Source organism: Muscardinus avellanarius (genome assembly GCF_963383645.1).
Source record: "Muscardinus avellanarius genome assembly, chromosome: Y".
NCBI lineage: Eukaryota > Metazoa > Chordata > Mammalia > Rodentia > Gliridae > Muscardinus > Muscardinus avellanarius.
In genome coordinates this window covers 8,389,177-8,409,907 of record NC_137809.1, presented here as the reverse complement: position 1 = coordinate 8,409,907, position 20,731 = coordinate 8,389,177, and the positions used below count along the sequence as shown (strand labels likewise).

Genomic DNA, 20,731 nt, shown 5'->3' with positions numbered 1-20,731 from the left:
CCAAAACAGAAACAGAAACTATGGTGGAAGGAATTTAGTACTCTGGACTGCAAGATCCACTGCAAAAAGCCCAACTGTGTGACTGAGCTGGCGTGGACACCAACCCAGCTACCGCAGCTACTTCAAGCGCAAGCAGTGGCTCTGGTAGACTCCAGGACTGCAGCCCCAAATTCCAAAAAATAATCCAAGAACTCGGAAGTCCAGAAAGTGGCCAAAGAGCTCCAACATGTTAAGCAACCAGCACCACACTTCAAGGACACAGAAAAAGATAAAAAAAAAAAACCTGTGTGCTCACCAGACCTGGCACTCACAGGGGCACAGCGTGCCCTCCAGAAACCCAGCAGCAGGATAGCCAGGTAACCGCTTGTGTCACTTAGTACTCAGTGGAAGATCACCCAGAGTAGCCACAGGACCCCAATGGGCTAAGACTAGGTGGACCATCCTGGAGGTAGTCCAATTAGGATCTCCAGAGACACAGGAAAGATGCCCAAGGCATGGTACCTGCACAGAATCAAAACGGGTTGCTTCAGACTATACTAGATGCCCTCTGCTGGTGCGACACCCTAACACCTAAACACAAAGCTGTCAGAAGTGAGAGAGGGGTTGCTAACACTCATAGAGTGGGTTCAAAAGCTAACAATACTTATGGAACAAATGAGAGACATTGGAATATACTCCAGAATCTACCACATTGAACAGATATACAGATATTATATGGGCCCTGGACCTATATACGTAAGTTAGTAGGACTGTTGTGTATTTTGTTGTTGTTTGTTTCATTTTGTTTTTTTCTCACATTGGCATTAGTTTTTTTCTATTTTTTGTCCTTTTTTTTTTTTTTTTTTGGTGGTACTGGGGTTCCTGGAAGCCCTTCTACCTCTGGGCTACACTCCCAGAACTATTTTGTATACTTTTTTATTTGGAAACAGGGTCTCTTAAGCCAGCATGGCTGGCTTCGAACCTGCGCGATCCTCCTGTCTCTGCCTCCCAAGCATGTGCCATCATGCCCGGCCTTTATTTTTCTTTCTTATTCCTTTTTTTTGTTTTTTGTCTTCCATTTATGATTGTTAGTTTTTGTAACTTGTTTTGCTACTTTGTGTATTTTTATTCCTTTCCCCCATTCCTTTATAAACATCCTCACTCTAGCTTATCTACTCTCATCTCTCAAAATTTTTTCCTTACTGTTTTATATTCAAGCTACTACATATCTCCATACTTAAATACTTAAGTACTCTACTAACTATACTTAATACAAGCTACTACATATCCTCATACTTAAATACTAATTATAAGAGTTCTACTATCTAACCTTCTCTCATTCTCAACCAGTGTGGAGATTTCTTAGAAAACTGGGAATGTAGCCAGGCATGGTGGCGCACACTTGTAATCCCCACGCTTGGGAGGCAGAGACAGGAGGATCACGCAGGTGCAAAGCCAGCCGTGCACACGGCTTAAGAGACCCTGTTTCCAAATTTTAAAAAATGTAAAAATAGGTCTGGGAGTGTAGCCCGGAGGTAGAAGGGCTTTCCAGGGACCCCAGTACCACCAAAAAAAAAAAAAAAAAAAAAGAAAAAAGAAAACTGGGAATGGATCCACCATATGATCTGGCTATACCACTCCTGAGTATTTGTTCAAAGGGGTTGAAATCAGAGAACTATGGTAACATATGCATACCCATGTTCATAGCAGCACAACTCACAAGAGCCAAAATGTGGAACCAACCTAGATCTCCATCAACAGATGAATGGATCGCAAAATTATGGGAAATACACACAATGGAATTCTACTCAGTGATAAAGAAGAACAAAATCATGGCATTTGCAAGATGAAAAGACCTGGAGAATATTATGTTAAGTGAGATCAGTAAAGCACAGAAAGAGAAGGGACATAATGTTTTCTTTAATATGCTCAAACAAGGGAGTATTTAAGATACCAGAGGGACTCCAGATAATGGAGGGGATATCTCAGCAAAGCTAGAATGGAAGGGTGGAGAGGAAGGCTGAGGTTGATTAATGAAGGAGCTACATTCAAATATGTGTAAAAGTTTGAATATAGCATGGTTAACCTGGACACTCATTGTTGGGAGAGGGAAAAGGAAATCAGTGGGGGGGGGCAAGCAATGTCTGAATGTATGCCATTTTCAATATGACCCACATAAGATAAAAAAATAAATAAAAGAAGCATTTTAAGTTAAAAATTATATTTTCTGCTAAAAAAAAAAAAACCAAAGAATGTCCTCCTGGCAAGCATGAAAATCAGGCAGCCATGTTGGAGGGGGCTTGGTTGCTGAGGAGCTGTTCCTGGGGTCATGGCCTTGGAGATTACATAGGTTCCTTCCTCCCCTGCTCTCTCTCTCTTGCTTCCAGCCATAGTGATGTGAGAGCAGAGCTCTTAATCCCCCCCCCCCCGCAACGGCTTCCTGCTGCTGCAGTGCCCTGAGCTCTGCAGATTTGACCTGACATGAACTGAACCTCTGAAGTCTCAAAAAACAAAACAAAACAAAACAAAACACCGTGAGCAATGAATCTTCCTTCCTCTAAATTGTATGGTCAGTTGTTTTGGATGATGGCAGTCAGAATGTTCACTGAGACCCCTGGTTATATGGTTGGCATTAAATAAAATGAGAATGTTTATACATATATAGAAAAGAAGAGATATTCTCATTTTGTCACTGTCCTATTAGACAATATGGAGGTGCCTCAAAGCTACTCATAGCAGATGTCATTTCAACCTGTGTGTGTCAAAGATTTATAGAAATTAAATGACACTTCACACTTTGTTCTTTGGATGGTTCTTTCCTTCTTTTTTTTTTTTTTTTTTCCTCTGGTGGTACTGGGGTGGAACCCAGGGTCTTTCTACCTCCAGGCTATACTCCCAGACCTATTTTATATTTTATTTGGAAACAGGGTCTCACTAAGTTGCTGAGAGCCTCACTAAGTAGCTGAGGCTGGCTTCGAACCTGCGCAATCCTCCTGTCTCAGCCTCCCAAGCGCGGGGATTACAAGCGTGGCCACCACGCCCAACTGGATGATTCTTAACTGAACTCCATGATTGAAAAATCACCTGTTATGCATAATTTACAATTAAAATTAAGAAAAAAGAGCTGGGCATGGTGGTACATGCCTATAATCCCAATTTATGAAAGGCTGAGACAGGAAGATGGCAGGTTCATTCAAGACCAAGTGCATGCAGTAACAATGTTGAGACCCTGTTTCAAAATAAAAAATAAAATAGGAATGAAATTGTAGTTCAGAGTTAGAATGTCCCTGGGTTCAATTCCCACTATACCACATGCAAAAAAATAAAAATAAAAAAATAAGAAAAAGGGATGTTGGCATGCTATAGGTATGCAGCACATGCCTGTCACCTCAGTACTTAGGAGGCTTAGACAGATGGAGTGCAGATTCAAGAACAGATTCAGTGTTTTGAATCAGTGAGACCCTGTTTCAAAGAGTAAAAGCCAGGTGATGGACAGGAGGATCACAGGTTCATGGCCAGCCTCAGCTACTTAGTGAGATCCTGTTTCAAAATAAAGAATAAAAAAATAGGGTTGGGGTGTAGCTCAGATGTAGAATGCCTCTGGGTTCCCAGTACCAAAAAAATAAAAAATAAGTAAAAAATACAACTGGGGGAGTGGCTTGGAGATAGAATGCTGGTGGGTTTGATCCCTAGCACAAAAAAAGAAAGGAAAAAAAAAAAAAAGGATCAATGAACTCAAAGACAAAAAAAAAAAAAAGTTTAATTTAAACTACTGACTTCAACTTGGCCCAAATGCAAATAAGTGCCTATTTTGTATGTTTGCAACATGTAGATAATATAAAAATTTCCATTTACGCTCCCATTCCTTTTATTTTCAGTGCTAGAATCCAACTCAGGGCCTCACACATGCTAGACAAACATTCTACCACATAATTTAATGGGAGGTTCTGTGATTTTTAAAGTACATTCAAACTACTATGTAACCTTCATCAGGAATTGTTTCCAGAACTTCTTTATCTTCCCCGGTCAAAGCTGTGTAAACCAGGCATGGTTTCACACATGCCTGTAATTATAGTATAAAAACTGAGACAGAAGGAGCCTAGGTTAGAAGTCAGTTTCCAGCAATTTAGCATGACTCTTTCAAAATTAAAAAAAGAAACAACTAAATAAACCCAAAAGGTTTATTTAACTAAATAAACCCAAACAATTTAGCTAGGAGGAAGAATGCCCCTGGATTCAATCCCAGTACCAAAAAACAAAACAAAACCCACCCAATACTGTAAGTAATAAACACTAATTTCAGACCCAGTACCAGTCTTTTATTTATATATCAAAGAAAAAGCTCACAAATGTGAAAGGTCTGAGCAGGGATTGTGCCCTCTCAGTCCAATTCTTAAGTGTATCTACACATCTAAGGAAGACCACATGGAATTTATAAATTGCTTTGGCTGTGGCTTTTGTAGGTAAGGCTCCAATTGTACAGGATGTCAAGGCATTTTCTTTCCTTACAATTAACAAAAAGTATGTGTCCTGATTTTTTTTTTTTGAAGTGCTACGGATAGAACCCAGAAACTTACTCATGCTAGGCAAGTGACCACTGAGCCTCACTCCTATCCCTTCTTTTAGTTTTCTTAAAATTTTTATTGGTGCATTATATTCATACATCATATTAGGGTAAAAAACTTGTGTGTACATATATGTACACATCACTGATTTAACCCCTACCCAATTCCCACCCCATTCCCTCCACATCCCTCCTTCCCTTGCTTGGCCTAGTGGTGGACTTTGATATGTTTAAGTACATTGTGTGTTTTAGAGATTTTTTCCTCCTTTAGGTTGTCTTGTTTGCTCCTCTATAGAATTTCCTTTTTCATGTAGAGTTCCTTCTATGACCCATTTCTCCCTAACTCTCACATATTAGAGAAAGTATCTGATTTCTTATTTTTTGTGATTGACTAATCTCACTTAGCATGATGTCCTCCAATTCCATCCATTTCCCTGAAAATGATGTAATTGAGTTTTTTTTTAATGGCTGAGTAAAATTCCATTGTATATATATTCTACAGTTTTGTAATCCATTCATCTGTCAATGGACATCTTGGCTGGTTCCATAGTTTGGCTGTGGTGAATTGTGCAGCTATGAACATAGATACACATGCATTAGTTTGGCAGTTTGGTTTCCTATCTTTTGGGTAGATACCCAGAAGTGGTATTGCTGAATCAATGATAGATTTGTTCCCATTCTTCTGAGGATTCTCTGTACTGTTTTCCAAAATGGTTGTACTAATTTGCAATCCCACCAACAATGTCTTAGAGTTCTCACTTCTCCACATCCTCGCCAGCATCTATTGTTGTTTGTATTTTGAATGATTGCCATTCTAGTTGGAGTTAGGTGAAATCTCATGGTAGTTTTGATTTGCATCTCTCTGATTGCCAATGATGTTGAGCATTTTTTCATGCATTTATTGGCCATTTCAATTTCTTCTTTCATGAAGTGTCTATTTAGTTCACTTGCCCATTTTGTTATTGGATGCTTTGTTTTCTTAGTGTTGAGTTTCTTGAGTTCTCTGTATATTCTAGGTATTAGTCCTCTATCAGAGGGGTAGGTGGCAAAAATCTTCTCCCATTCTGTTGGCTTTCAATTGAGGTTCTTGACAGTTTCCTTTGCTGAACAGAAGCTCTTCAGTTTCATGCAATTTCATGTATTGATTCACCTTTTAATTTGTTGTGTCTTTGGGGTCTTGTTGAGAAAGTGTTTATCTGTGCCTATGTGTTGCAGTGTTGGACCTATGCCCTCTTCAAGGAGCCTCAAGGTCTCTGGTTTGATTTTCAAGTCTTTGATCCATCTTGAGTTGACTTTTTTGCAGGGTGAGAAACTGGGATTAATTTCCAATTTTCTGCATATGGTTAATTAGTTTTGCCAACACACCATTTGTTGAAGAGACTGTCTTTTTTCCAGTGTATGTTTTTGGCCCCTTTGCCAAAAATCAATTGGCTGAAAGTGTATGTACTTGTTTCTGGGTCTTCTCTTCTACTCCATTGGTCTATGTATCTGTTTTTTTTTTTTTTTTTTTTTTTTTTTTGCCAGTACCATGCTGTTTTTATTACAATGGCTTTGTAATATAGTTTAAAGTCAGGTATTGTGATTCCTCCTGCATGGTTTTTGTTGCTGAGAACTACTTTGACTATTCATGGATTTTTGTTATTCCAGATAAATTTAAGAACTGATTTTTCTATGTCTGTGAGAAATGATCTTGGTAGTTTAATGGGCATGGCATTAAATCTGTAGATCACTTTTGGAAGGATGGCCATTTTAATGATATTTATTCTGCCAATCAATGAACATGGAAGATCCTTCCATATTCTAAGATCTTTGATTTCTTTTTTCAGTGTTTTATAATTTTCTTTATAGAGATCTTTTACCTCCTTGGTCAAATTTATTCCTAAGGATTTTATTTTTTTGTGAGAGATCCTGAGTGGAAGCATTATCTGAATTTCTTTTTCAGTGGATTTATGGTTGGTATACAGGGAAAGCTTCTGATTTTTTGATTTTGTATCCAGATACTTTGCTGGATTTGTTGATCAGTTCTATAAGCCTCTTGGTTGAGTTTGTTGGGTTTTCTAAATATAGTATCATGTCATCTGCAAAAAGTGAAAGTTTGAGTTATTTTTTTCCCAATATACGTAATATTGGTAGTTTGGTTTCCTATCTTTTGGGTAGATACCCAGAAGTGGTATTGCTAAATCAAATGGTAGATTTGTTCCCATTCTTCTGAGGATTCTCAGATCCTGAGAATTTTTTGTGGGAGATCCTGAGTGGAAGCATTTTCCACTCAGAAGAGTGGAAGATCCTGAGTGGAAGCATTTTCTGAATTTCTTTTTCAGTGGATTTATGTTTGGTATACAGGGAAAGCTTCTGATTTTTTGATTTTGTATCCAGATACTTTGCTGAATTTGTTGATCAGTATATAAGACTTTTGGTTGAGTTTGTTGGGTTTTCTAAATATAGTATCATGTCATCTGCAAAAAGTGAAAGTTTGAGTTAGTTCCCCCCCCCCCCATTTGTACTCCTTTGATTTCCTTTTCTTGCCTTATTGCTCTGGCTAGAGTCTCTAGTACTATATTGAAGAGAAGTGGTGATAATGGACATCCTTGTTTCGTTCTGGTTTTTAGGGGGAATTTTGAAGTTTTTCCCCATTTAATATGATGTTGGTGGTGGGCTTATTGTAGATTGCCTTAATAATGTTGAGATAAGTTCCTTCTATTCCTTCTATAAGTTCCTTCTATTCTATTGTTTTTATCATAAATGGATGTTGAATTTTATCAAATGCTTTTCCAGTGTCTATTGAAATGATCATGTGATTTTTGTCTTTGATTCTGCTTATATTATTTATTACATGGATTAATTTTCGTATATTGAACCACCTTGCATCCCTGGGATGAACCCTACCTGGTCATGGTGTATGATTTTCTTGATGTGGTTTTGAATGCATGTTGTTAGCATTTTGTTTAATAGTTTTGCATCCAAGTTCATCAGAGATATAAGCCTGTGGTTTTCCTTCCTTGAACGGTCTTTATTCAGTTTGGGTATTAGTGTGATATTGGCTTTATAGAATGTATTTGGGAGAGTCCCGGTTTTTTCTATTTCGCAAAATAGTTTGAGTAGTATTGGGGTTAGCTCTTTTATAAAGGTTTTATAGAATTCACTTGGGAAGCCATCTGGTCCTGGGCTTTTCTTTGATGGTAAGCTCTTTATTGCTGTTTCAATCTCTTTGATTGTTATTGGTTGGTTTAAGTGTTCTATATCTTCTTGACTCCGTTTAGAAAGGTTGTATTTATCTAGGAAGTTGTTGATTTCCTCCAGATTTTCCATTTTGTTGGAGTATAGTTTTTCAAAGTAGTCTCTACTAATCCTCTGAATTTCTACACTGTCAGTAGCAATTTCTCCTTTTTCATCTCTTATCTTCATAATTTGGGTTGGTTGTCTCTTTTTTTTTTTTTAGTTACGTTGGCTAATGGTTTATCTATCTTGTTAATTTTTTCAAGAAACCAGCTTTTGGTTTTGTTTATTTTCTGTATTGTTCTTTTATTCTCTATTTTGTTAATTTCTGTTCTAATTTTAATAATTTCCTGTCTTCTGCTGGCTTTGGGATTCAATTGTTTCTGCTTTTCAAGGGCGTTGAGGTGTGTCATTAGGTTATTTATTTGAATATTTTCTGTTTTTCTTATGCGAGCACTCAGTGCTATAAATTTTCCTCATAATTCTGCCTTCAAAGTGTCCCAGAGGTTTTGATATGTTGTATCTTTATTTTCATTTGTTTCTAGAAATTTCTTGATTTCACCTCTTACATCTATGATCCATTCTTCATTCAGAAGTGTGGTGTTCAGTCTCCACATGTTTATGTTGTTTCTCTGGGTCTTTTAGTAGTTGATTCTAGTTTCATTCCATTATGGTCTGAAATGACATGGAAATATATAACATTTTTTGAATTTGCTAGTGCTCATTTTGTGTCCCAGAATGTGATCTATTTTGGAGAAGATTCTATGAACAGCTGAGAAAAATGTAAACTCCGCTTTAGTTGGGTGAAATATTCTATATGTGTCCAACAGGTCCATTTGGTTAATGGTGTTCTTTAGTTCTGAGGCATCTTTACTGAGCCTTTGTCTGAAAGATTGGTCTAGTGTGAGAGGTGTGTTGAATTCTCCCAATATTATTATATTGGGATTTATGTGTGACTTCATGTCACAAAGTTTGATTTATGAAAGTAGCTGCCCCTATGTTTGGGGCATAGATGTTGATTATTGTTATTTCCTCTTGATGGATTATTCCTTTTACCAGTAAAATATGACCTTCTTTGTCTCTTCTAATAAGTTTGGGTTTGAAGTCTACCTTGTCTGATATCATAGTTGCTATTCCTGCTTGCCTTCAAGTTCCATTATATGTATTACCTTGCTCCAGCCCTTTACCTTGAGTTTGTTCCTATCTTTACTTGTAAGGTGTGTGGTGTAATTGATTATTTATAATTTGAATTGAGGCCTTTACTTCAATGATTGCATCCTTTATTTCTTTTAGAACCTCTCTCTGAATTCTTTTAGAAGGTCCTGTATTATTTCTACAGTTATTTTCCTGATTTGATCTTCTAGAGATCTCTGAATTTCTATGTTATCAGGTTCTGATGTTGTGGGGTTGTGGGCATTCATTGCTCCATTGTTATTCCTCTTTCCCATGATTTCAGAAGTTTGTGCCTTCTCTGGGTTCTTGCCTGGGTCACTATGACTTCACTTAAGGTGCTCTGGATCTTGAGTCTGTGGTAATCTCAGTCACCATTACTCCTTTATTGGGTTCTATCACAAAGTCTCAGACCCAGGGCATCAAATGAGGCTGCTTGACACCATAGGGGTGCCAGGCTGGGTGTTCTCCCACAGGTACCTGCAACTAGGGTGTGATATCTCTACCACTGCCACTCCCCCACTAGGTTGAACTGCAAAAATCTCAGACCTAGGGAGAGTATCAAAGCTGTGCAAGTCCCTGGGGGCGCAGTACTGGGATTTCTCCTCTAGGGGCTGCAATTTGACTCAGTTGTTGATTGTGCTGATTTGTAGCTGTTGTGAACTTGGTGAACTCACTGCTGCCGCCAATGGCAATATGGCACCACTGCCATGCCCCTGGCCGTGAGGCTGGTGTATATCTTCTCTGGTTTTGAGCTCCACTCTGAGTCCCTGCAGGGTGTGCTGAGCTTGGCCCCTGGGAGCTTTAGATACCCCTTATGCTGGAAAAAACTGCTGAATTACAGCCAGCTGTTCCACAGCTGCTTACCTCAGCTCACTGTTCACCCCTCCTCTGTGGAGCCTGGTGGGTGTTGAGTGCGCTGATCTGGAGCTGTCCGGTGAACTCCCATTGCTGTCAGCAGTATGGCACTGCTGCTGCTGCACCCTCAGCCATGAGGCCAGTGTATCTCCTCTCTGGTTTGGAGCTCCATTTTGAGTTCTCCTCCTTCTGGAACTTGGTTCTGTGAGGGAAGATGGTGCCGGCGTGGCTCTGCCATGGCAACACGGGCTGGTTCTTTTCTGGTGTCTGGTTGTTCTTCTAGCCTTCTTTTTATCTGTCCCTTGTAGTTACAGTTTTTATTTCTCTGCTGATGGTGTTTTCTGGATATGAAAGGCCCTGATTTTGTGGTAATAGAGATCAATTGTTATCGGGACTTGTAAACACTGCTTTTCTCTGTCACCATTTTCCCAGAAGTCATTCTTTTAGGTTTTATATGTGTCTATTTGTGTGCCTGTCTATCTACCTATCTGGAAAGATTGTTAAATCAGCTTCAAATATCATAGTATAAAACCCATCCCAAGCCAGCCGTGGTGGCTTACGCTTGTAATCCCCACACTTGAGAGGGTGAGACAGAAGGATCACACAGGTTCAAAGCCAGCTTCAGCTACTTAGTGAGGCTCTCAGCAACTTAGTGAGATCGTGTTTCCAAATAGAGTATAAAAATAGGTCTAGGAGTAGAGGCTAGAGGTAGAAAAGCCTCTGGGTTCCACCCCCATTACCATACACAAAACAAAACAAAACCCACCCCAAGGCAGGCACAGTGGTCCATGCCTATAATCTCAGTTTCCCAGAGGGTTAGATAGGAGTGCAGATTTGAGGTGAGGCAGGAAGATTTCAGGTTTGAGGCTAGCTTCAGAAACTTAGCAAGATGTTGTTTCAAAATAAAAAACAAAATAAGATTGAGGTATAGCACAGAGGTAGAACCCTAGAGTTTAATTCACAGTAATAAAAACAAACAGACCCAATCCACTGGATTACTCTGAAATTGGGTCTTATGAAAAATATATATATTTTGCAGTACAGGAATGGATCCCAGAAGCATTCTACCTCCAAGTGACACCCCAGCCCTATTTTTTAGTCTTTTTATTTTTGAAACAGAATCTCGCTGAGTTGTGAAGGGCCTTACTTAGTACCTGAGGCTGTACTTAGTACTTAGTACTTAGTACCTGCAAGCCATGATTCTCTGGTCTCCCCCTCCCAAATGCTGGAATTCTAGTGTGTGCCACCATGCTGGTCCTAAAATATTTTACGAAAAATACTTTTCCAGCTTGGTGTGGTGGTGAATGCATGTAATTCCAGCATTCAGGAAGCTGAGCCAGGAAGATTTTGGTTCATGGATAGCTTCAGATATTGAGTGAGGCCATCTGCAACTTAGTGAGACCCTGTTTCAAAATAAAAAATAAAATAAAAAAAGACCCTGTTTAAAAAACAAAAAATAGGGTTGGGGATGTAGAATATGTTAGGTTTTTCAGTGGGGTGCTGTGTAAACACAAGAGGAGTCCAGTATGTGTAGTACCAGCATTTAATGCAGTCCTCTCTGGGGCTGGGCAGTCCCGAAGACCTACGGGCCCATCTGAGGCTAGAAGGGGAAAGCTTCTCTTTTTAAGGTATGCATTTTGGGGGTGGGATTTATGTGTGGGAATGCTGCTTCTCTCACAATATCCCCTGCCTGCCTGCCTAGTAGAGTCTCCTCCTCCTTCTCCAGAGTTCCACCACTTGTGGGGAAGGGGGAGGGACCCGACTTGTCATCCCGGCCTTTTGGTGACAATGGGCAGAGATTCGAATCTCAAACTACTTCCTGCTGTCAAGGGGTGTCGTAAGGGGGTCCCTTGGCCAGGAGAGGCTGAGTCCTCCTGAAGTGGGCAGGTGGGAGTATGGCTGTGGCATGAGTCAGAGTTTACCCTGAAAAGCTTGGTGATGTGCGTTTGAGGACTTTAGCAGATGAGGAGTTATTAAAGAAAAGGGAAATCATGAGAGCGGGTCCCAGGTTGGGCAGGAGCCCTTTTAAGAGATGAGGTAGATTGTCACTAGATTTATTAATACGATAGCAACATTTTCCCTGAGGAAGACATACACCGTCCTTTTAGCAGTTTTTTCACTAGACCAGAATCATTAATAGCAGCATTTTCCTGAGAGAGACATATGTCACTCTTTTCAGCAGTGAGTAGGTTTGGGTCTATCTGGTCAAATGAAAACATGCTGCTGGGTCAGGAGTATCAGTAACCGATTTCAGTGGTTTACTATTTACGGCAATTTGGCATCCGAAGAGGGAGAACACCATAGTATGTAAACAAGTGGACCTGCTAAAATAAAAACATCGAAGAGAATTATGTCGAGAAAAATGAAGCTTAGTAGGCCCCAACACTGTGCAAGAGAATTTGTCATGAGACTGTTGTAACGGAGCCCTTTTTAGCCAGGTAAGATGATGCCGGTTGGGGTCCCCCAGCAGTTTGCCTGCGGTAGGTGTGGCAAGGATCACTGTGAAGGGCCCCGTCCACCGTGGTTGGAGATGTTTTGGTTGAAGTGACTTGAGGAGGACTTGATCCCCTGGCTTAAGGGCCTTGACTGCAGGGTGTGGAGCTGCTTTTTCAGTCCCGGGTTGGGGAAGATACCGGTCAGCATGCTCCCTAAGAAGGTGCCTGAGAAAGACAGGTAAGGAAGATAGGAAGACAAAGGAGGGGGATTGCAAGGGAGAGCATGATTAAGCAGGAAAGGGCAACCATATAACAATTCAAAGGGGCTCATAAAGGTGGGGCTTCGAGGGGTGGCCCTCACACGGGCCAGAGCTAGTGGCAGGAGTTCAGGCCATGATACTCGCCGCTCTAGAGAGAGTTTTGTTAAGTAATTCTTAAGGATCCCATTAATTTTTTCTACCTTTCCTGATGACTGCCGTCAGTATGGGATGTGGAGCTTCCATGAAATACCAAGGGCTTGTGCCACCTGTTGGGTAACCTTAGAAATAAAAGCTGGTCCATTATCAGACTGTAAGGAATTAGGGAGTCCAAATCGAGGAATGATGTCCGAGCATAGAACATTGGCCACCGTGCTAGCTGTCTCGTCCTTTGAGGGAAAAGCCTCCACCCAACCTGTTAGGGTATCGACCATGGTAAGAAGATATTTAAGTTTTTTGTGAGGTGGCATATGGGTGAAGTTGACTTGCCAGTTCTGTCCTGTCAAGTGTCCCCTCATTTGGTGGGTAGGAAAGGAGGTCAAAGTCCTCCTTGGGGAGACACAGCAGTGCAAGTAGAACAGGAGGCACTGACTTTACTAATCAGCTGCTGCAGGAGAGGAGAACAAAACAAGGACCTTATGGGATGCTTCAGCACCATAGGTCCCTCATGAAGGAAATTGTGCATTAGGCTAATGACCTTTTCGGCCTGAGCCTCAGGCAGAGCAATCTCATCCTGTATCATGAGCCAACCATCTCCTGTGCTGGATGCCCCAAGTTTGATCAGGTGTTTTTGTTCAGCCAGGCTGTAATTAGGTGCCATTGAGGGGAGGGTTAAAAATAGTACAGAGCTGGTAGGCTTAGTTGAGCTTGTTGTGTCAGCTGTCTTTCTGTATAATCAGCTTTACTGTTTCCTTTGGCCACTAAGAAAGATTCTGTCTGGTGGCCCCAACAGTGGATGATGGCCAGCTCATATTGTAAAGAAGGGGAATCTAGCTGTTTCTTAATCAAGGTGGCATTAACAATGGGTGAATGCTTGGTGGAGAGAAATCCCCTCTCTCTCCAAATTGAGGCATGGCAATGTGCTATTAAAAAGGAATATTTAGAATTGGTATATATGTTTACCCGCTTGTTTTTTGCCAGGTGTAGGGCTGAGTTAGGGCAATCAGTTCAGGCTTTTGAGAGGTAGTACCATCTGGTAACCTGGCAGCCTCAATGACTTGAGTTAGGGTGACCACTGTGTAGGCTGCTCTTTTCTTACCTTTGGCATCAGGAACAGAGCTGCCATCAACAAAATAAGTAACATCTGGATTAAGAAGTGGGGGTGTCCTGGAGGTCCACCCAAGGTTTAGCTAAAGCTTCAATCATATCAACACAAGAGTGAACATCGTTAAGTGAACATGAATCCGGGCCTGAACCCTGGCTCACTGGTAAAAGAGTGGCCGGGTTAAGGGCCAGGGAATGAGACAGTTTAATATCTGGATTTTTCATGAACAACAAAGTTCTTGAATGTGAGAAGGTGACAGAAGAGGGAGTGCTCAAGGAGAGAGCAAATCCTGGCGCCTGTGTGGGGAAAAACCCTACAGGGGCATCTGGAGAAAAAAAAAATTTTTTTTTTTGGTAGTACTGGGGTTCCTGGAAGCCCTTCTGCCTCTGGGCTACACTCCCAGACCTATTTTATACTCTTTTATATGGAAACGGGCTCTTAAGCCAACGCGTCTGGGTTCAAACTTGCACGATCCTCCTATCTCTGCATCCCAAGTGCGGGGATTACAAGCATGCGCCACCATGCCCAGTGGAGACAAATTTTAAGAGCCTCTTTTGTGAGTGTGGCTGCTGCCGCCAGAGCCCTGAGGCAGGGTGGCCATGCACGAGTGGTAGGGTCAAGCTGTTTAGATAAATAGGCCACTTTCTTGCACTGTGAGATTAGTTTGACTCTGATGTGGTTGAAAATATCCTTAGGGAAAAAATGGAGTGTACTGATTTGATACTCATGAATGGATATTAAGCTTTATTTATTTATTTTTTTTTTTGGCATTGCAGTGCTGGGGATCAAACTCAGGGTCTTATATATACTAGCCAAATGTACCACTGAGCTACACCCCAGCTTTTTTTAGAGTTAAGAAAATGTTAAACTTTCTTAAAGTTAAGGAGAAGGTATTCCATTTAGATTACAGATTTGAGGTGCATGGGAAATTAGTGTCATCTTATTTTTATTTTTTTTAATTTTTTTGTTGGTACTGGGGTTCCTGGAAACCCTTCTACCTCTGGGCTACACTCCCAGACCTATTTTTTGTATTTTTTATTTGGAAACAGGGTGTCTTAAGCCAGTGAGGCTGGCTTCAAACCTGTGCAATCCTCCTGTGTCTGTCTCTCAAGTGCGGGGATTACAAGCATGTGCCACCACACCCGGCCTTAGTGTCATCTTATTTTGATCTGTGTAGGTCATGGCCTGAAACTTAAGGGGAGGCGAAGAAGTTCAAAATTTCTATTACAAAAGCTTATTTCACCAAAATGAGTCTCATACCATTATACAACTTATATTTCACTGAGGAAAGAGAGTAGAGAAACTGCTTTTTATTACTTGTCATTCTGTACATGTTACTTGTCTCAAAACACATTTTTTTTTTTTGGGTAGTAGTGTGTTTACATATGAAGCTGATCTGCTCATAGAGAAGTCCTCAAATATAAAATTTCAAAACAACTAATTTATTTGTCTTCTGTTATGATCTATTGTTTTGATAATAAAATTCCTGATCACTATAAAAAAATTAAAAAATAAACAAAAAAGACTGGGCCTGTAGATAAGAGATAAAATTCTCCTGGGCTCAATCCTCAGTACCAGCCAATCAACCAACCAACAAACAACTTTATGTACAAAAGCAACATGTATATATGTGTTCTAGTGTTTGTTGTGCCTGCATAGTCTGTCTTCCTTGATAATGTTCTCTTCCCTGAGAACATAATTTCCCTATACAGATGTTACTTTGTATTCTACCTACTGCTGGATTCTTAGGGCCAAAGTGAGTTCCTGGAAGCTGAACATAGGTACTTTCTGATTCACTGTTTGACTTAGAAAAATCTAGTAGTAGATACTTGAACTTGATATTTAAAGAAGACAAGAAACTCCTTGAAAGCCTTGTGTAGTGGCGCACGTTTGTAATCCCAGCATTTGGGAGGCTGAGACAAGAGGATTACAGTTCACGGTGAGCCTCAGCTACTTAGTGAGGCCTTTTGCAACTCAGTAAGACCCTGTTTCAAAATAAAAACAAAAAATAAGGATGGGGGTGTAGCTAGGAGGTAAAATACCCCTGGGTTCCATCCCCAGAATGCCAAAAAACAAAAAACAAAAAACCCAAAACTCCTTGAAGATCACAAAATTAAGTCTTCTGGGTGTTAGAATTGAATGGACCTACCAATTGAACTCAAAACTACACAGAATGGTAGTCACTTAAACTAATTTGACATTGGCCCTTATGAGGAAAAGATGGTATAGAGATCCTTGTAGAACAGTTAGAATACAGCATAAACTGTGAAGGGCTTATTAATGTTGATCCATATTTTCTTGCCATGCACTGTCAGAGATAATCTGTACTAGGATGGAAATACGTCCACCGGCCTGCCGCCAACGTGCAGTTCCTTTGGTTCTGTTTTGAGACAGCCTTGCTCTGTTGCCCAGGCTAGCATTGAGCTCCTGGACGCAAGCATCCTGGAGTGCCAGGGCTGTGGAGATGCACACCCTACGCCCGGCTCTAACACACAGCTCTGTTTTGGAATTCCACTCTCCTACCTTTTTCACTGACAGGTCGTGGTCCAGGTCGCCCCCCGAATACTCCTCAGGCTCCCGCTGTTCCCGCAGGTCCTTCATCTTAATCAGCAGCTCCGCCTTGGGGGCCGAAGTGCTATAGTAGGTGGAATTGGTGGCCAGGGACACGGCTGCTGCCACACTCGGCTCCTCTTTCCTGGGTAAGGAGGTCAGAATGTCAGTTAGCTACAACCATATGCTCAGACGTGCCCCTTGGACCTGCTGCTGGGTTGGGACCAATGAAAGCTGGCACCGACGGAAGGACACTAGCCAGAGAGAGGAGGCAGCCAAAGAGGGGAAAGGGCAGGTGACAGCCAGGCATGGTGGCACACGCCTGTAGTCCCAGTTCATTGACAACAAGACGTCAATGAACCCGGAGAGGCTGAGACAGAAGGATGGCAGGTTTGAGGCCAGCCGCAGCAACTTAATGAGGCCCTCAGAAACTTAGTGACACCCTGTTTTAAAAAAAAAAGTAAAATAGAGCTCGGCGTGGTGGCTTATGCTTGTGATCCCAGCATTCGGGAGGCTGAGACAGGAGGATCGCGGTTTGAGGACAGCCTCAGCTACTTAGTGAGGCTCTCTGCAACTCAGTGAGACCCGGTTTCAAAATAAAGAATAAGAAATAGGGCAGGGGGTGTAGCTTGGAGGTCAATTGCCCCTGGGTTCCATCCCCAGACCCATAAATAAATAAATAAATAAATAAATAAATAAATAAATAAATAAATAAATAAATAAATAAAATAGAGCTGGGGGTGTATCTCAGAGGTAGAATGCCCCTGAGTTCTATTTCTAGTACCACAGTGAAAAAAAAAATCTCTTAAGGAATCAAAGAGCTGTTCATATACATCCCATTCTCATGATCAGAGTGACAGAGACATATACAGACAGATTAAATAGAAAGATTAGATAATAACCTGGCTGTGGTGCACACCTATAATCCCAATACTTGGGAGGCTAAGACAGGAGGATTGCAGGTTCAAGGCCAGACTCAGCAATTGTGTGAGATCCTGTTTCAAAATAAAAAAAATAAAACAGAGGTGAGAGGTGAGCTGAACACCTCTAGGTTCAATCCCCAGTACAAAAAAAAAAAAAAAAAGACCAAGAGAATATGGGAAGACAAATGTATGGACAGATCATCTCCCATGCTTCAGCAGGGCTTCTCAGCCTTAACAATAAGGTATTTGGGCTGGATGGTTCCCTGTGGTGGGGCTATCCTGGGCACTATATCAGAGCAGCAGCCTGGTCTCTTTTCACTAAATGACACTGGCATACCACTTTGCAGACATTGTCACTGCTTCTGAAGTATAGATGCCCCAGTGAGAATAAGCCTTCCAAGACAGGAGAGCTTAGTTCATCTTCACTCTCATGCTGACCCCAAGCCCAGGAGCTTGCTGCTTTGCCAGGGCCCAAAGTCATCATATCCAGAAATGAGTTTTTTTGACTCTCATCTTCTCTTTGGGGATGCTCAAAAAAGAAAAAGAAAAAAAAGCTAACCATGGGGGCCCCTATGAACATCTGTTCTCTGCAGACAATGACCATGAAAACTGATGAAGACACATGCCCATCCTATTCCTCCCAAACACCATTTTTTTGTGTGTGTGGTACTGGGGCTTGACCCCAGGAGCATTCTACCTCTGAGGTATTTCCTCAGCTCTTTTCTACATCTTTTTTTGAAATGGGGTCTTGCTAGGTTACTGAGGCTGGCTTCAAATCTGTAATCCTCCTAGTAATGGAATTAGGCATCTGCCACTATGCTGGGCTTCTCCTCCATTCTCTTTTGTTGGTATTGGTGATTGAACCTAGGGGCATTTTACCTCCAAGCTACACCCCCAGCCCTTTTCATGTTTGTTTGGAAATGGTCTTGCTATGTTGCTTAGGCTGTCCATAAACCTGTGATCCTCCTGTCTCAGCCTCTCAAATATTGGGATTACAGGCATGCACCACCACACCAGGCTCCTCTTCTTTTTAAGCCTAAGCAATGCCAGGCAGACTCACACAGCCCCAGAAAGTCACAGGTCTACTCACTTCTCCTCCCCGGTTCTGAGAGAGGGGATTTTGGGGAGCATCTTCCTCCGCTGCTGGGCCTCCTCCAGGAGGCGCCGGTGTTTGGGGAAGGTGCCTTCCATCAGATCCATGGTGGTTTTGATTTTCACGCTAGGGTCCAGGATGTCAGCCAGGGACTTGTCCTTGCCCACGATCTCCCTGACCAGCTCCTCGGATTTGAGGTCTTCCACGGTCTTGTCTTTGGTCTTCACGTAGCTTTGGCCGGCCGGGGAGGCACAGCCGTCCTTGTCCTTCGCGGGGGACCCGGGGGCTCTGTGCGGGGCCTCAGGCTCCACGCTCTGCCGCGTGTACAAGCAGAAGCGTGAGTAGCACTCCTCCGACGTGCTCAGCGTCTTGATCTGGTCTCGCTCCAGCCCGCTGGGCAGCACGGGCAGCTCAGCCGGGCGCGCCAGCCTCTGGCGGCTCTCCTTCTCCGGCTGGCTCTCGGAATGCACAATCTTGATGGGCACCATCTTCACTGTGGTGTTGTGGCCCACCACCCGCTCGATCCTGCCAAGAGAACGGCCGCCTGCTGACATCCTGCCGTGCACAGGACTCAGACTGGAGGGAGGTCTCCTCCCCACGGGGCCCAGTGCCATGGTGTGCCTGTCATCCCAGTACTTGGGAGGCTGAGACAGGAGAATCACAGGTTCAGGACCAGCCTCAGCTACTTAGTGAGGCTCTGCTTAAAAAGAAAAAGAAGGGAGGGTGGATTGGGGATGAAACTTAGACACAATGCTCTTGGGTTCAATCTCCAGTACCACAAAATAAATAAATATCCCTGGCCAACCACCTAACTAAAGGTTCTGTCATATTCAGAAGTATAGATCAGGTAGAGATGGGTGATAGGGTAGCTCTAGGGGTCTGATTCCACATGTGGGTCCCAGACCCTCAGCAGTGCAGTTCACACTGCCAGCCCCACACCTACAGGCATCTGGTATCACAGGTGTGCACCACTGCCACTGGGCATTTACACAGATTTTTATGCTAGAGTGATGGGCATCCTGATAGCAAATGGGGAGCACACTTGGTCTACCATAACCCACTCATGCCACATTTATTTCCTAAAAAAATAGTTTCTCAGTGAAAGAACCAGGGAGGCTCCTAAAAATAAATCACCCACAGGGAAAAGAAAGAATGAGCTAATCCTACAATACCTCACCTGGAACTGAATGCTTGTCACTGTGGTGGACCATGCATGCGGGGACTGCCTCCCGGGGATGTCAAAGCTAAAGCCAACTTTTTTTTTTTTTTTTTTTGGTGGTTCTAGGGATTGAACTAAGGGACATTCTACCTCTAAGCTACATCTATTTTATTTTTTATGTTGAATAGAGTCTTGTTAAGTTGCAGTGAGTCTTGTTAAGTTGCCGAAGCTAGCCTTGAACCTGCAATCCTCCTGTCTCAGCCTCCCAAGTACTGGGATTACATGTATACCAAAGCCAATTAAGGACATATTGGAAAGAGAAAAAAAAATTTTTTTCCTTCCTGGAACCAGAAGGAACATACAAACTGCCAACACTCAAATTCAAGACATATTTCTTCCTGAAGATGGAACCCAGGGCCTCCCACAGGTAGGCAAGTACTCTACTACTGAGCTATATCCCCAGCTCTTTTCATTTTTTATCCATTCATTCAGCACTACTATGGATTGAACCAAGGGGCACTCTACCACTGCGCCACATCCCAGTCCTTTAAATTTCATTCATTCATTCATTCATTCATTCATTCATTCATTCATTTATTCATTCATCAGTACTAGGAATTAAACCCTGGGGCACTCTATCTCTGAGTTATACCTCCAGCCCTTTTTATTTTGAGACAGGGTCTCATTAAATTGCTGAGACTGGCCTCAAGCTTGTGATCTACCTGCTCTAGCCTCCTGAGCTATAATTACAGATGTGTGGCACTATGCCTGCTCAGACTATGTTTTTACCAATGCTATCTGGATGGGCTCAGTTTTTTGTAGTCTGGGAGAGGCTCTTGTCCTGTAAAGAAATGTTGGTTTTCATTTTGCCTGGTGACTAGGAACATGAGATGTCTCTGCCCTATTTCATAAGGGCATGGTTTGCCAGCTAGAATGAAACAATTTTGTAATTTCTTCCCTCTCTTCTCTAAAACCATTAAGAGCTGGTGTTTTTTACTTAGGCATTCATATATAGTCTCCATAACTCCATCTTCGTAAATATGTGTGTGTGTGTGTGTGTGTGTGTGTGTGTGTGTGTGTGTGTGTGTGTGTTACTGAGGATTGAACCCAGAGGCATTTGGCCTCTAAGATAAACTCCTAGCCCTATTTATTTTTATTTTGAAGCAAGTTCTCTTTAGGTTGAAAAGAGTCTCACTAAATTACTGAGGCTATCCTTGAACCTGCAATACTTCTATCTCAGCCTCCCAACTATTGGGATTATAG

The 20,731-nt window shown here is 42.0% G+C and overlaps 2 protein-coding genes across 2 annotated transcripts in view; one reads left to right on the top strand and one right to left on the bottom strand.

Annotated features, from left to right (window-relative positions):
- Nucleotides 1-20,731, top strand: part of LOC308279535 (F-box-like/WD repeat-containing protein TBL1XR1) — a gene marked incomplete at both ends in the record, with an annotated part of 935,328 nt that overhangs the window by 750,336 nt on the left and 164,261 nt on the right.
- The window catches only part of LOC308279546 (protein Shroom2-like), a gene marked incomplete at both ends in the record, with an annotated part of 142,826 nt that overhangs the window by 5,550 nt on the left and 116,545 nt on the right, over nt 1-20,731 (bottom strand). Inside the window, 2 exon segments of the mRNA XM_080719675.1 lie at nt 16,267-16,438; nt 18,307-18,834. Coding sequence (XP_080575801.1) covers nt 16,267-16,438; nt 18,307-18,834 — 700 coding nt within the window.